We start from the raw sequence: 16,713 nt of genomic DNA, 5'->3' as shown, positions 1-16,713 counted from the left end.
ATGTATGAAACCCAGACCAAACATTGCATAACCAGAATTTCACTAAATTTTGTTAAAGCAGCAACAGATATATGTACATCATCTTTGAAATTTTCAACTGTCTAGAAGTCACCGTTCATGAGATATGCTTCTGAAGGCCGGACAGAGAGAAAGACAGAAGAGATTAGTAACAGGGTAAAGTTTTTCTGTTTTGGTTTCTGTCACGGACCCCTGAAGGTTATCATCGGTGAATCGATGCACTTGATAAAATTTGATGTATCTTTAATCAGATGACACGTGAATGTACATCGGTTTCATCTGATAGTGTTGATGCATTCTATAAAAAAACCCTAATGATGCACCTAATAATGAAAAATGTTATCTTTTAAATATTGGGTAAAGGAATTTAAGTTGCCCAACATTATTGATATGGGTTCACCTCTGCTGTCTTTCCACGTAAATGAAGCTACGATAAACAATTTAATTTTAATAATAAAGATGACCTATAATCTAACTATAAATGCATTATCGCGACTGTTAATGTCACGTCACAATTTAAAATGGCGCCCAACATGTTGCACACACACTTCACGTTTCCAATGAGATTAATTACTTTTTAATCACATTATAATTGTTTTCGAGACACCGTCTACCTACCTGATTGAGGAAAATACTGATAATATTATTTTTTGTTTATAGATATAAGATGTTATTGTTGCGTCAAGTTTCGTTCTTGATTTATAGCGGAGTTGTTTTATTGGTGTTTGTTTATTAAAGAATCAAGGTTGGGTTTGACACTGACATCAATTCTATTCGCGTTATGTACCTAACGTATTAAAAATTTTCACGTGTGTCAAGATAAAAGTACTGATTTGCGGTCTGAAAAAAACTTTCAAATCACTGTATTTGTAAAACTGAGCATAATTCAAGGATCCACCTTTCTCATGGCAACTGGAAAGATAAACATTACTAAGAATATGATTCTTATTCCTTTATTTAAATTAAAACTTCACCCGATTAGTACTTGTAAACATCAGTGTCGAGTTATAGACAGACAACCTCTTGTTTGTTATTTGTCAATAAATTGGGTCGAAAACCGTCAGAATTTATTTACATTAACTTCCTTTATCACCGGACTTATTTTAATACTTATTATAATAACCTGTTTATTTATTACGGAAATGTAAGACTTGTAAACTTATTGTCAAGTATTTTGTTAAAAACTATAAGCAGCTTTATTGAGACTTTAAGAAACAGTGTACTTACTGAGATCATATAAACAAAACTGTTAGGTTCTATTAGGCGAGATGCCACTATCGCAGTGTATTATGCCATTCTGCTTCCACATTGGCAACAATTTGCTTAATACGTTCATAGTAGCAGGTTCTAGCGGAGGAGCTCGTGGCTAACCTATAACCGCATAAGTGATACGATCACAGGTTAAGCTATGCTTGACGCGGTTGGTCTGTAGATGGGTGACCATCTTTGTCATAGCGAATTCCTCCGAGTTTCGGAAGGCACGTTAAATTGTGGGTCCCGGCTGTTATTCCTACATCTTTGACAGTCGTTACAGGTAGTCAGAAGCTTGAAAAAGTCTGACAGCCAGTCTAACCAAGGAGTATCGTGTTGCCCAGGTAACTGGGTTAAGGAGGTCAGATAGGCAGTCGCTCCTTGTAAAACACTGGTACTTAGCTGAAACCGGTTGGACTGGTAGCCGACCCCAACATAGTTGGGAAAAGGCTAGGCCAATGATAAAAAATGAGTAGCAGGTTCTAATAAAATTTCTAAGAAGGTTCCTTATCACTAAGAACCTAGTTTAACTTTCAATAAAAAGTATAATTGAGTGGGTCAGTCATTTTATCATTCTTTCGTTTATCGAGATAAATGTCGGTAGATTGCATTTAGTTCAAGATAAAGCGCGTTATTGCGAATATTCAATCGTCTTCAGTTTTTTTATCCATTCATTTATTTATCTTTAGATCATTTTTGTATCAGATAAAGTGCATTATTATGATCTTGCAATGATTTTTAGTAAGAAAATATTTGGTTTAAATGCTTTGGCTAGCATTCATACACTACTGAATAAGAAATTGTATTCACACCATTTTAACCGTACCATTATACCGCTCATAAAGCCTCTAATTTCAAGCGTCTTTTAGATATATACGTATAAACAATAACAACCATACCAGGTATAAGTAATGGAACGTCGTTAACGGTACAGCAATATACAATTAAGGATAAAAATCGACTTCCGAGGCGGTTTTCTATACCATTACGTTACGAAAACAATGCTTCTGGATCCATCAACCTTTTACACTGGTGTTAAGTTTCGAAATATAATGGAGTTAAAATACATCTGCTATCTTATTAAGTATTGCCTGTACATCCTAATTCTAACAAGTTATTCTATCCTCCTTTATAGCATACATAATACATGAAAGCGTGCGTGACTATAGACGAATCGTTCCTGGCGTCTGTCAGTCCGTTGATTGCAGGACCCACGTCACAGACCCTCAATTGGCAGTCGGACACGCTATTATTTTTGCAATCAGCGTTGATTGTCTGCCGCTTACGTAGTTGCACCTCCATTACATGGTAAAGCGGACGAAGCTTTGTAATAGTCACGTGAACTTTTCGAGTTAGCACGTGTAGAATTTAATACTCAGTACTTTTATTGCGCTATTCTTAGGTGGTAATATTTATAAATATAAAACAGATCATAATATGGACCCTGTCGATCACGGTAGTTTTAGCAGAGATTTTATCTTTATCATACAAAGTATTACTCTTAAAACTTGTATTTAGAATATAATACTTATGTCAGATATGTATTAAGCTGTGGTAATAATATTAGTTTTTGTTGCCTGAGTTATGGTAGCAAATAATAAAAAGTTGTGTGTAAGATAATCTGTACTAACATTAAAAGCTGGGATATCTTTATCTTGGTCTAGCTTCATCCAACTTAGAACAAGAATCGACACGTTTTCTGAGGCCGAAGCAATCTGTAATGTTTTTCTTATCCATATCATGATTATCTCTGTTTCCTCCCATCCCATTTTCCTTTACTATAATATTTTCTTTTCTCCAATTAGTGTCTTCACTGCTTCAAGTAAGTTACTTTTCTCCATTACGAAAGAAGTACAAAGATATCTAGTTCGGGAATTTCCATTGAACTTTTGTTCTATACAATATTTCGCTATTACTATCTTTGCTTAGCAACACTTTCAAAGATCACTCAATATTATCATATCTAGTGCCTATGTTGGCATTTTATATTTGAACGTTTTATTTCAACATTTTTAAAGAGAAAAGTCATCGCTCAATCATTTAGCACGGTTATAACAAACATGTTTTTTGCAAGTCTGAGAGGCTTAATTTATGCCTCGTTCGTGTTACTTAGAATTATGTTTATTAATAACTCCTTTGCAGTTGTTTATGGCTCGTTGCCTCTAAATTCCAGTGTATAGATATTTTTCCTCAATCCGTTGCACTCTAATGTTTGCCTCCGTTATCGTTCGACACCGAAAATGAGTTTATCGTCTATGTAAAGACAGGTAGGTACCTATAATATAATATCGATTTCTGTATCATTTTTTTCAACCTGTTCAACTGCAATAGATTCTCCTTATAAGTTTACTTGCTTTGACTAAAGTCTTGATTAATAATAATTGTAGTACCTACCTGATATGTTCATAGCAATTTACTCAAAATAGATTTGAATAATCTATTGACAGTTTTATAATCATCCTATAGTTATGATGACTTACGTGCCATAGTTATATGGCCATTAGTTTATTATAGGACCTAATCACCTTGTAATTCAGTAAACAGACTTGTGGCGTTTTGTTCCTCAATCTTATAGTCGTGAAGTTATCTTTACGGTTATAAGATTGAAGTTTTTGGGGGAAAGTCATTTTTCTATTAGGTAAAACTTAAAAAAATCAAGAATGAAATGTCTCATTTTTTTCCGCACATCTTTAGGTAACATTGTTGATACTTTTTACAGTTTTTACTACTTATTTGTCCGATGACGCCTTAAAGAAATGTAATCATAAAAAAGTAATGAAGTTTCATTCAAAGTGATTAGACAATAGCAATTCAATATTATGCTTTATACGTAGTAAATTGTTTGTGTATTATTATAATTTCATGTAAAATGTTGCCAAGACGAGCCCATATGACTCGCACTGTCAAAAAGTTATCAGATCGGTCGTCTTGGCGTGCCGTGCCCCCAGATCATGTATATTTTACATTATTTAAAGATATTGTATTTAGGCACGTTTTGTATACTCAAATGAACGTTTTGCTTGTAACTTTACCTTATTAAAAAATACAATAAAATATGTCAGTTATTTTAGTTTTCAATTAATAACAAACATTAATCCTAATTGCATGCCTACTGGCAAAATATGGCTGAACGAATGTTACTTTTATGTCACCACTAATGAAATACCCATATTTGCAAATAAATATCTTTTATCTTTTACTATTCAGCCGTAGATACGTTTAAGGAAAGAATTCTTAAACTCATTTTTATTCCACACAGATACAATCTCAGCGTGAATTTTGGATACTTAGAAGCACTTGCAGTTTCAATTTACGTCATCGGTATTTTAGTACGATCAAAGTCCTTGTATTTAACATATGACTTTTTTGACTTTGTGTGTTGCATCTGATATGTTTATAAATTATAATTTTCAAAGCGGTCCCATATGTTTGCCTACCAAGATATAAAAAACAATTACGTTATAGCACAATCATCGTGCCCCTCAAATGAATTTAATATTTTTGACATAGAATAATATCTTGTACTCAGAGCAAAGAGTAGATATTCTAAGTATGCAGTCTCAAAGAATTACAAACGCTTTCATTTAACAAATAAATTGTATGGTCTGTATTCGGTTCATCAATTCTGGGCACGTACTGAGACTTCACTCGCGTCACTAGTCGAGTCAATTCAATTTAATAGGCTAGGGTTGTCCCATTCGTTACAATGTGTAAGATAAATGGGACAAGAGAATGGAGGGCTTCGAATTTCGCGTCGTTTTCTTTATATTACAATAGAAGTCTTGCTTTTTTTGTTCGCTTGCTAGTTCTGTTTATACCCGACTGCGGTACAGCTCTTAATAAAAGTTGGCGTATTCGCGTCCATGCATATTTAACGATAATTACAGAAATTGTTTTTAACTTCAGAAGAAAGAAATAATGTATTGATAAAAAGGAATACTTATTACTATTTTGATTTGCGATAATTTACGTGTTGCATTCTTGAGTAAAGTGATGATATTTGATGATTATATACTTTGTAATGTAGAACATGAACGTATCGCGTGACAACCCTAATGTGGCGCGATGTAATTTTATAAGTAGTATGTAACTATGATTGCTGACTTAACGATAGTTACAAAGTGCATTCAAGTTTATTGTTCAAATTGCTTGGTTCGTTATTTTATCCTACAATTAGAATATTAAGGGTTTATAGTGTCTTAAAACACACTTTACGCCTGAATATTCAATATCTTTCTTACATATTTACTTCATAAAAAGAATGATATGATCATATTAATTAAAAAAAAATTGTTACCTTCACTTAAAAAAAAAAAAACAGAATTAAATGCAAAACTAAAACTTTCTGGCTGTTTACATAACATAAAGAAAAAAATAATCCCATTGTATTTTAATGTTACTTTTTTTAAGTTCTATATTTGAATTGGCATTCTGAATTGTATCTCGCGTAAATGGTGTGTAAATATTGGTGGAAATCGAAATGTTACATTCATGTTTTACAATAAAACGATAGTATTTAAGCATTCATTTACATTGTGTAACAATCTACAAAATATATCCATTATTATAAAATATCTTTAAAAAACATAGGCGGGGTAAAATTAAAAACGCGTTAAAGTGTAATCGCGCGGCCCTCATTAACTACCGCCTAAGCGAATGGTCAAAACAAGTTCTAAAATGCATTTGTGACGCATTTCTTAAATATGATTTATTTGGAACAAGCGATAAATATACGACTGTAGGCCCCTAATGACAAATTAATGGGATAAAGTTAAAATTATCGAACATACTAGTTAGTCGTCCGGTGCAGTATTGTCTTGTAACATTGTGTCATTTGTGTCAACTTTTCTTAAAATATTTTTTCTTATAATTGGTGAAATTGGTGGCTAGTGACATTTGGTACCAAAAATGTGTATACCAGGTGCTCCGGATATAGCTGACGATAGGGAAAAGCTTTGCTCTATAAAAAAGAGGTAATTAATTTCATTTTGTTTTCTAGAAAATTCGATAAGGCTGATTGCGGAGTTTATTTTTTATGCGGAATAGTATTTGCAATTTATTGGCGTGATTGTTAATTTATATGTGGTTTGCTCTCAATTATATGAAAAGCAAATCATACAATTGATTATTTAACTACATCTATCATAATTTTATCATGCATTTTTATTAGGTACTGTAGAATTATGCAACTTTATTATTATGGAATATTGGTTTTTGTTCCTACGAGGTACCTATAACATAATAATTTGTTTCTTATTTTTCCTTTATACAAGCTACGATTATACATGACTTAGGATTTCTTTTTCTTCAAGATTCCTAAGAACTAATTAAAAAAGAAATATCACTCCTTAAACAAAATTAGTTTATCTCTTTCCGGCCTAAACCTTACATAAACCAAATTAATATGAAATCATAATTATGAAATATGCAGAAATATAATTTCATTCATATTGTGTGATACGGCCATAATCTAAAAATAAATTTCATAATATTTAGCTATTGGAATAAGAAAAAAAAGCTGCATTACCTACATTAGTACATACTGTTGAGCCAAGACAACTCAGAAAAAACTAGAAGAAACCTATAGTCTTGACTTTCTAGATTATTTTTTTTTAATTAAAGTAAGCTTGTTGGTATGCCAATATTTGAAAAATAAAACGACCTAGATTGTAAAATTAGTAGTTTATAAACAGTCCTGGATTTCATACTAAAATATATGATAATCTTCACATAAACGTACTACTTACCTATAAAATAAAAATGTTTCTTTAATTATTACACACAAACCCTATAATTAAACCTGCATATTTTGTCACCAGGAACAATGAAAAACGTAAGGAGAAATCGCGCGTGGCTGCCCGATGTCGTCGGACGAAGGAGATGCAGATATTCGCCGAGTTAACAGCAGCGCTGCCCGCGAGGAAAGAGGATGTGGAGCAGCTCGACAAGGCCTCTGTCATGCGTCTCGCCATCTCATACCTGAAAGTGCGAGACGTTGTCACCTTGCGTGAGTATCTTGTTATAAGAGTCATTTCACCATTTCCCTGTACCGCTAGACATATGGGAACATTGGCTATTGGCGGGACAGCGAAATTATTAAGTCAAAAGATGTGCCTGAAATTTACCTTAGAATTAGAACTAGAATTAGAATATTCTTTATTGTACACGATGGAATTACAGCAGTGATTCTTAATACATACAATGTTAGGGTACAATGGCGGTCTTAGTTACTCAACTGCGCAATAAATCAGCCCTGGTTACCGGAAAGACGTCTCGGAGAAAAATAGATGTCATAGGAGTCTAAAACCAAGTCTTAAAGTAATATTGCTATTGTACAAAACAGATACAGCTCTACGCTGTGTAATATGCTATCTCGCTTTCTTAGCTGCGACAAACTCAAGTCTTACTTTAAAAATAACTAGTGGTTTGGTCCTTGGTTACATCATCATCATCGGCCTAGCCTTTTCCCAACTATGTTGGGGTCGGCTACCAGTCCAACCGGTTTCAGCTAAGTACCAGTGTTTTACAAGGAGCGACTGCCTATCTGACCTCCTCAACCCAGTTACCTGGGCAACACGATACCCCTTGGTTAGACTGACTGTCAGACTTTTTTCAGCTTCTGACTATCTGTAACGACTGGTCAAAACGACTGGTTCTGTGTCCTTGGTTACATAAATTGTGTAATTGCTAATCCCCGATCTAATATCATACCATAATTTATCTCCTCACAACCACTGGAAACGCTTAACTACCTATACTACCTATAGCTAAATCTTTCCGTCAAAGTTCACTTAGTTGTTATGAGCGTCACTAGACATAAAACCATTTGATGTCTTGTGATCAAAGGCTACGGGAAAAAATGTGTGCGAATGTAAAATTTTTAGGTAAATGTATTTTTATTATCTACAGCTTTCTCTTCAATTTTGTAATCCTTCAGACTTTGTGTAGGGAAATACAAGAATTAAATGAATCACAATCTTAATTCAGACGCTTATCTGTTATATCGAAATATGCCAATAATGATAAAAGGCTTTTATCTGGTGCACGACCTATGCAGTTGCTTACAATAAGTTAACCGAACTGATGAAAATGTTGCTATCAAGATGTTATCTAATTGCATTGATTCCGTATCTAAATCTTGTTTAATCTAAAAAAACTTTCCATTATTTTTATAACTAAATAATATATTTTGGGTAACAAATGCTCAATGTTGCCAACATGTTAAATACTTAAATCATTAACGTCAGGGTTGCCATAACTTAATAATTAATTACACTGTTAAATAACGAGTAGAATATTAATCATTTTTACAGTTCATTACAGTCAACATGTTTATTAACTTTGTTGACCATGTAAAATGTTTAAGAGCTGGTTACAGTGTCTAGTGTTCACCCGAGGTGTTGGTGAAAAGTGTTACTAAGCGTATGTGTAGTAATCATTGGGACTTTTTGCCCAAAAGAAGTTTGTTGCTTGCCTCAGCCAATACGATGTAAATAGAACTAAATAAACCATGAACAATAAAATACTTGGTCCTCCAATTCAAATTTAGAGCAACTAATGACTTCTTTGTTTTGTTTTTGTTCTACATATTTACTTTAAAATATATGCTAAATTAACGTAGGAATGATTTGGAGATTTTCTTAAAATAAAGTCCAAGATTTCTGTGGAAAACAATATAGTCAATATAATATTTTATAGCTACATGCTTAATACTTTTCCTGTTAGAGAAAAAACAGCAGCTTCTCAGCATGCACGGCCGCAAGTTTCCGATTTATTAGTAATTTTGACACGCGCGGGTTTAGTTTTATGCCACGCGTTGGAAACCGCAATGACATCACATCATACAGTGTACATTTTAATTCAATTAATGCCAACCGCATGCGTTTAACAACCGAATTAGCACGGAATGGTATTTTTCTTCTTCTACTTTCTCACATGGGGACAAATCTTAACATCACGACTTTTTAAATCAATTCTCATTTATGAGGATACTTCGTATAGTGCCGTCTCGTACCGAAGGTTGGCAAACATTTGACTATTTGTAATATATTCACCGCTGACGCACGCAAAAACAAGTCAGTACTTTTGAGGTACCAATCACGTGGATTATGAGGATTACCTAAAATAAGAAGAAAAATAAGGCATTATCAATATCTGACCCAAAAACGAAGAATCGACTCTACAGTTTTTGAGACCCGTTTGAAACTAACACCACACAAACGAATACAAGTCAGTTAGTGAAGTGTGGTTTAGTATACATGCAATTATGCCATTATACTAAGTAAATATATCTCACTGCATATTATTTGATACATTGGAAATGAGTTATATCGGCACGTAGCATACGTGACCGATTAGAGCAATAAACTTTCACCAAAATTATAGTTTATTTTATAATCCTAGCAAACATACCATTTAGCATAAAAGAAAAAGTGAATTAGAAACGACTAATAGAACCCATCAAGTGCAAGTCGTCTCGCGACGCTGAGGGTTAAGTAAAAATAACCTAAAGAAAAACAAATCGGTTTATTTATCACCCACCAGCAAATTTATGGCTGTAAATGCGTATCCTTAGCCTCAATCTATATTTTTAGTATTTGTTGTCAAAGTGGCGACAGAAATAGGAACACCATCTATGAAAATTAAAGCTCTCTAGCTATTACAGTTCATGAGATACAGCCTGGTGATGGACTAACGGACAGGAAACGGAACCTAATTAATATGTTTCTGTTTTTACTCTTTAGGTACAGATCCCTCAAAACAACAGTCTATATACTTGGGCATTCAGAAACTGTATTTGTTACTTAAGAAGAGACTTCTTATTATGAATTTAACAAAACCAATTTTCAGATTAAAACGAATGTGTATTTATTAATCACTCTTTAATCGGAACGAAAATAATCGTGTTCAGAAATATATCTCGCGTTAATTCAGTAGCTATTTTAGTTTAGAGAGAGCCGAGAAGGATTAACGTCTGCCACTCAAAATTAAAACAGTTTTATTTATTCATTTTAACACAAAAGCCGCTTCATCATCCGACATGTGGAAAATATGGCAGATTTAAGTTAATTGTAGTTCGGTCACACACACGTGATTTATTCGCATTGTAATTTTGTGCTGGCAATGTGGATAATTTGTCCCGTAAAATGATGCGGCTACAATTATACGTACAATTTTCTGTTAAACATCGTCATCAATATTATAAATCACTTTTATGTTTTAATTACTGAAATTCGTACACAATCATTGTGTACATTACTCTGCTAAGATAGAGGTTTAAATAAGGTATACATGTACTTAAAGACGTGGATAAAACCTCTAATAAGTAGAACGGACATTTTAACGACAACAGTAATATAAAAAATCAAAAATATCGGCTCGAGACGATATTTTCGATATTTCATTTTTTATCTATGTTCCATCAGAAAATTTTGGACAGAGTTAAAATAACGCTTTCTTTTTATGCAAATAATTGTGCCGTTTAACCTATTTTCCGACTAGGTTATAGGTGTATTTACATTTATACCAGACACAAGATCCCGCTGCTAGGGAGAGGCATCTCCATTCTTCTTTCACATATACATCGTTTTTTTTTAACAAATTGACAAAGAACACATCTCTATTTCAGTCCCAGAACCGGAGTCAGATCATCCGAAGATCCCCAACCCTAAGGACATGGATGAGCTGTCCACGGAGCTGTCGTACATGAAGGCTTTAGACGGCTTCGTGTTGGTGCTCTCCCAGCAAGGAGACATAGTGTACTGCAGCGAGAATATTGCTGATCACCTCGGAGTGTCTCAGGTAAGGTCCATTTATTAACACTCTGAAGACTGGTGACAAGTTACCAAAAGAGTGATATGAATAAATACGCGTGAGTTAGCCGAAAGCTAACTTGGCGAAAGCTTTATCTTTCAGTTTTCTATAGTTTTGGTTATGAATTTATATAACACGATACATCTAAGACAGGACTGAAACTAATAGCAAAAGTTACATACTAAAGTATAATTGGACATTAATTAGAATGCCATGTAGAAGTAGAATATCTCGCAATCACAAATGAGAAGTTTATTGAGAACGGTTGATGTTCTTCTGGATCAAGATTTACTTAATAAACTTTAACCCTAACACTTGATATAGACTATGGTCCTACGGTTAGGGTCTCAAGTGTAGCCCACAAAAAATCTCGTCAATGCTTAATAAAAAATCTAAGTAATAATATTACTTTTACGTCAAGCTGTTATTAGTTGCAGATATCAAGCCACAGACTTAAAAACAATTTACCATTAACGTAGCTTTATTAAGGCGTGTCACAAACAATATCATTACGCGTATAATATTATACGTTGTATTGTACCGGTAACAAATATATTACTCAATTTCAATTTATAGTCATCGTATCAGCTGTAAATGGAAATACTCAAGGAAATCAACACACATAATATACGATGCTAGTAAATAGACGCACAATGTGATTTTTGCAATAGGTTAATGCGTTGGGATGTGGCTATGACTAGGGTCTACTTACTGCGAATACTGAAGGTCATATGACGTATAGTGGTGACGTGACATTTATAAAAAACACACACTCAGAAAAAAAATTGTATTCAGTAATTATACATAAATGATTAAAACCAGCCTATACACATGTACCCACTGTTGGGTAAGGCCTGTTCCAATATAGGGAAAGTTTGAGCAGTGATCAACACCCCCACATTCGCTCAATGCAGGTCGTAATTAAAGATATTTGAGAACCTTGAATCCACACAATGTTTTCTACACCGATTGCCAGTGGAATAAAGAATAATTAAGAAAGCGCAGGGAGGCTTAATTTGGGATTATCTTGAACCTTCACTTAATACAATTCCAACAAAAAACCGCTAGGCTACTACGTACTCTGAAATTATGATTCAGTAAAGAAACATAGATGAACGTCAAAAACAATGCGCTCATTAAAAAAAAAAACAAATAATGAGAATTCTTTAAAAAAATGTGGTATGAAACTATAAATAACATTTAAATGTAGCTAATACTCAAATAGTTTATTGCATATAGTAAAGTGCAGTAAATAACAAAGAGACAATGACCGTTTATTATAGTTGCATGCTATTTAATTGTGTGTGGCAACAGGAAGAAATTATTCAACGATATAAATATTGTAATGATAATTGTGTCATGCCAAATGCGTATATAGCGAGAGCTATTGTTTTATAAATGTGTGTAGATATCGAAAGGCAAAATCAGGCGTCGCGTCGGTACAAAAAAACATAAGATATTAAAAAATACACATTACATCATTTCAGGAATTGGTTTACAAATGAAAACATGAGGCCATTTCTTATCTGAAGCTACAGCCAACCACAAATTTCAACTCGACCTATATCTTTTGATCAATACCTTTCAAAAACGCACTTCAAATAATTACTATTTGCTTGTAGGAGACCCCCTAGTAACCACTTCAAAGTTGTACAGACAGCGATAGAAGTTGGTTAACACAATTCAATTTTCAGAATACCAACATAATTGAAGACTTATTATGATAGGAAACTTAACACAGTTAAAAATACTGTGAAAATAACTTGAATTGTTGTGAAACTTCCCGCGACACAAGCCGTAAATTCCTTAGTGCAGATCGAATCGTTTATTTAAGAGAAATTAAAGATACTTAACACTAGCCACCAATTCCTACACTTTGTAAACCGTAGGTTGGCAAAACGACTTCTGTATCTAACTGTACGTGTAATCAAAATGTTTAGTACTGATTGGTATAGATGGACATTATGTCATCCGTATAAGGGCCATTCTTATCTTTGAATGGTAGACAATCAGTCTCAATAATGAGTTGATAAGTTAGCACTTATTAGGTGCAGGATTATTTAATAGTACGGCGATGCGAGCCGGTGATAGATCCGGTGATGGCGTGAAATCGGGGAGGCCTATGTCCAGCAGTGGACGAATATGGACTGATGATGATGACGGCGACTGTTTTGTTTTAGTGTTCGCACTTTTGTTGTGTACGAAAGAGTTTACCTTTGTTACTTACCTTTTTGGCGTTATGTAAAGCAAATAAAACATTTAAGGAGTCTTTTTATTAAGAAAGTGCGTTATTTCTTACGTGCGCCAACATCTATTTTTTTTAAATCGACTCAACATTAATATTTACAGTGTAATCAGTAGACAGTCGTAAACAAAAACCCACATAAATTCTAACAAAACCACATAAATATTTAAACATCACAAAAATTGGTTAAGAAACATGTCCGACAAGCTTTTGAGACAGTTTTTTTCGTTAAACAGGTTTCCTCAACTCATTAGCACGTATTTAGTAGGCAATTATGTGTAGAGTTGTTTTTAATAAAATAAATTTTGTTGAATAATTTTTTTTTTTTAGTTTTTCTAATAATGCGGTCGGTAAAATACTCTACTTATTATATTTCGTTTAATAGAGTATAGTTTTTTCATTGCGTTGTTTAACTATGGACTAGCCGTCATCATTTTGATTGAAGCTCTCAATCGATTGCCATTAGATCAAAAGCACTCGTTGATGATTAAAGCATGATACATTTTCACGTCATCTATATTCAAGGAAAGTTATAGGTTTTCGAAATGAAAAAATCGGTGATTGAGTATTTAATTTTACATTAAACAGTAACAGCTAAGTTACACAGATAGTTGTTATTTTGTTTACATAAAGCATAAAGTCACTAACTTCCTTAAAATGTTATTAGAACAGAACAAAATAACAACAGCCAATGTCATGGTAAGTGCTATACAAACTCGTATAACCCGTTTGGCGACAAAACCTTCATTATACGTGTCTGACAAGCATTTAATCCATGGACGTCTATTACTGTTACCGAATCAAGTGACGTTTTTGTAGAGCACAATAAGAACCAGTCCAACGGACTATTACTACGTCTTAAAGTATTATTATTGTAAAAGTGTGACAGCGCACTACATGTTGTAGAGCGGTGTCTTTCTCGCACAACTGTAATGAGATTACTGTCAGAGTTAGTAGTAGGCCCATAGTACAAGAAAAATTGTCTTGATTTATTTTGACTGCTCGGATAGCCGAGTGGTCAAAGTTAACACACCAAACATGAGCGCAGAGTGTTGCGGGATCGATCTTCGTGCAGGACACTCATTTTTGTGATTCACGAATGCTTGTCCAGACTATGGGTGACTTTGTGCACGTGACTCGAATGTTTTCATGAAACTCCTCGCGACACGCGGATTAAATTCCTAAATACGGTTTTTTTTTCAAGAGAAAGTCGAGATAAGTATTTAAGTTCGAATAATCCTGTCGAAAATTTACAATATTTCAGCAATAAATCATTAATGAGACGACAAATGTTGTTAAAGATTAAGAATACATGTTCATTTCAGTTATAATTCGGATAAGTTATCTATAAAGCAACTTACGCCATTCAGCGATTGGTGTATCAACGTTATCAGTTGTGATGCAATTGTAACCGTCTAGCTCCTATTATAGTCTTTAACTTTTAACTTCTAAGTAATAAGGGTTATTTTAGAAGAATTATATAGTTGATAAATCTAACACATGGTGGAACATGCGTGTTGTTAAAGCGCGGACGCATATAGGTCGTCGCCTCTATAAACGTCACACGAATGGAAACATTTTCAATACACACCTATCTACCAATAAACTCAAACGTTAGTTATACGTGCTACATGTTATACATAGATATCAATTGTTTTAGAAGTATCTATAGCCTACGTATAAACATGTATGTATGAGAATAGTATGTATGTATGTGTGTTGAGATTTTAGTACGTTTCACCTTGACCTGCATGATTTTATGTATGAAGCTAAATATACTGGCGTGTTGTTGTTTCAAACTAATAGCAATGTGTATTTTTATGTCTCGAATCAACGATCAGGCGAAACTGTTTTGTGTACACATTTACTCAGAGTTACGAACGTTAATCTAAAATCCAGGACTAGTTTAAAAAAAATCTAAAGTCAGAAAAAAAGTGTAATAAAAAAGTAGTGATTTTTTAGAATAACCGTCCTCAGAACATTCCTTAAATTGACATGAGAATTAACCCCCTAAAAACAAATCCGACAGTTATTATTCTGTATTTCTTTCATGTCACCAGTGATTCACTACCAACTATTAATATTTCAATTACATACTTATTCTGTGTACATACAATTAATGTTATAGCACATTTGCATACAATATAAAACGTTGACGCAGAGGCGCCTAGATTTGTACGCATGGTGACTACGTAGTGCATTCATTCTTAGAACCACTTTATAAAGAAGTCAGCATTTTTCTACTTTGGGCTAGAAAAACAAGCTATTTCGTGGTATTACTTATCAATTATCATCAATGATTGCATGTACGTTCTATTGCCTCTGAAAAAGGATGAGTTGCATAATCTAGGGTGTACCAGTAATTTTCTTAAGCTGTGGCTTTAGATAATTAACGGCAATTTACCAAATTTTTTATGATTCAAAATATAACGTAAGTTTTCTGTTGTGTCTGTGTGTGTATTGTAGACCTGGGACAGACCACCTCACAAGAATACAGTGCGGTTGATGCAGTACGTAACAAATAGATTCTTGTAAAGAACGAAACGTTGCATTAATAAGAAAAAACTTCCGCAATCGCCAATCTTTTTACGAATCTTTAAAATTCGTTTTAGGTCTGCAAGCGTTAACTTATGAGAGTTACTACAACTCAAAAGACATTACTTTTTTTTGCATGAAATAGAGGGAACGCTTACCCGAAGTTTACACTTCTTACGCACTTCTAACATGTCCGTTTTAAATATATCAAATTATCCTTAATTTCAGATGGAGATAATGGGCCAGAGTGTCTTCGAGTTCAGTCACCCGTGCGACCACGACGAGATACGCGAAGCTCTGCGGTCCAGCAGCACGGGCCGCCGCGATCTGTTGCTGAGGCTCAAGTGTACCCTCACCAGTAAGGGCAGGAACGTTCATCTCAAGTCTGCGTCTTATAAGGTGAGAACCACGGTATAATTGTTGAGGACTGCTTAGAGCAGGACGGATACATCTCCCTCCAACATAGGACAATTTGTGGAAGGGAGACGCCACTCTTAGCCCTGTAGAACAATGTCTGGCTTTTACCACAGTTGGAAACTCTGTAAGCCTTCAGAATATTTAGTTCCAAAAGTTATCGTGCATTAAATATTTAAAATTAAAGGAGCAATCCCGATCCCCACCCATATAAAAACACATTCTTCATGATTAACAATCAATACTTCAATAAATATAAATCAACCAATAGACTACGCGTCATCGAACTTTGGCCCATCGGTAGGCATGGAATCGATTTGCTAAATATCTCAAGTTAATCAAAGTCAATTATAGGTAAAAAAAAAAACAGACAAACAGTGTGGAAAGTCAAACTGATGCTTATCCATTATTCTGAGAGTATCACGCTGACTTTCGTA

At 34.0% G+C, this 16,713-nt stretch overlaps 1 protein-coding gene across 4 annotated transcripts in view; it reads left to right on the top strand.

Annotated features, from left to right (window-relative positions):
• Nucleotides 1-16,713, top strand: part of LOC113498713 (hypoxia-inducible factor 1-alpha-like) — an 87,815-nt gene that overhangs the window by 13,961 nt on the left and 57,141 nt on the right. For all 4 annotated transcript variants that reach the window (XM_026878833.1, XM_026878834.1, XM_026878830.1 and 1 more), the window contains exons 2-4: nt 7,089-7,276; nt 10,898-11,070; nt 16,091-16,261. In XM_026878833.1, the coding sequence (XP_026734634.1) occupies nt 7,089-7,276; nt 10,898-11,070; nt 16,091-16,261 (532 nt within the window). The remainder of the gene's footprint in view (nt 1-7,088; nt 7,277-10,897; nt 11,071-16,090; nt 16,262-16,713) is intronic.

Source organism: Trichoplusia ni, chromosome 11, assembly GCF_003590095.1.
Source record: "Trichoplusia ni isolate ovarian cell line Hi5 chromosome 11, tn1, whole genome shotgun sequence".
Taxonomy (NCBI): Eukaryota; Metazoa; Arthropoda; class Insecta; order Lepidoptera; family Noctuidae; genus Trichoplusia; species Trichoplusia ni.
The sequence above is the reverse complement of the archived record's forward strand: the minus strand, read 5'-3'. Positions and strand labels throughout refer to the sequence as shown.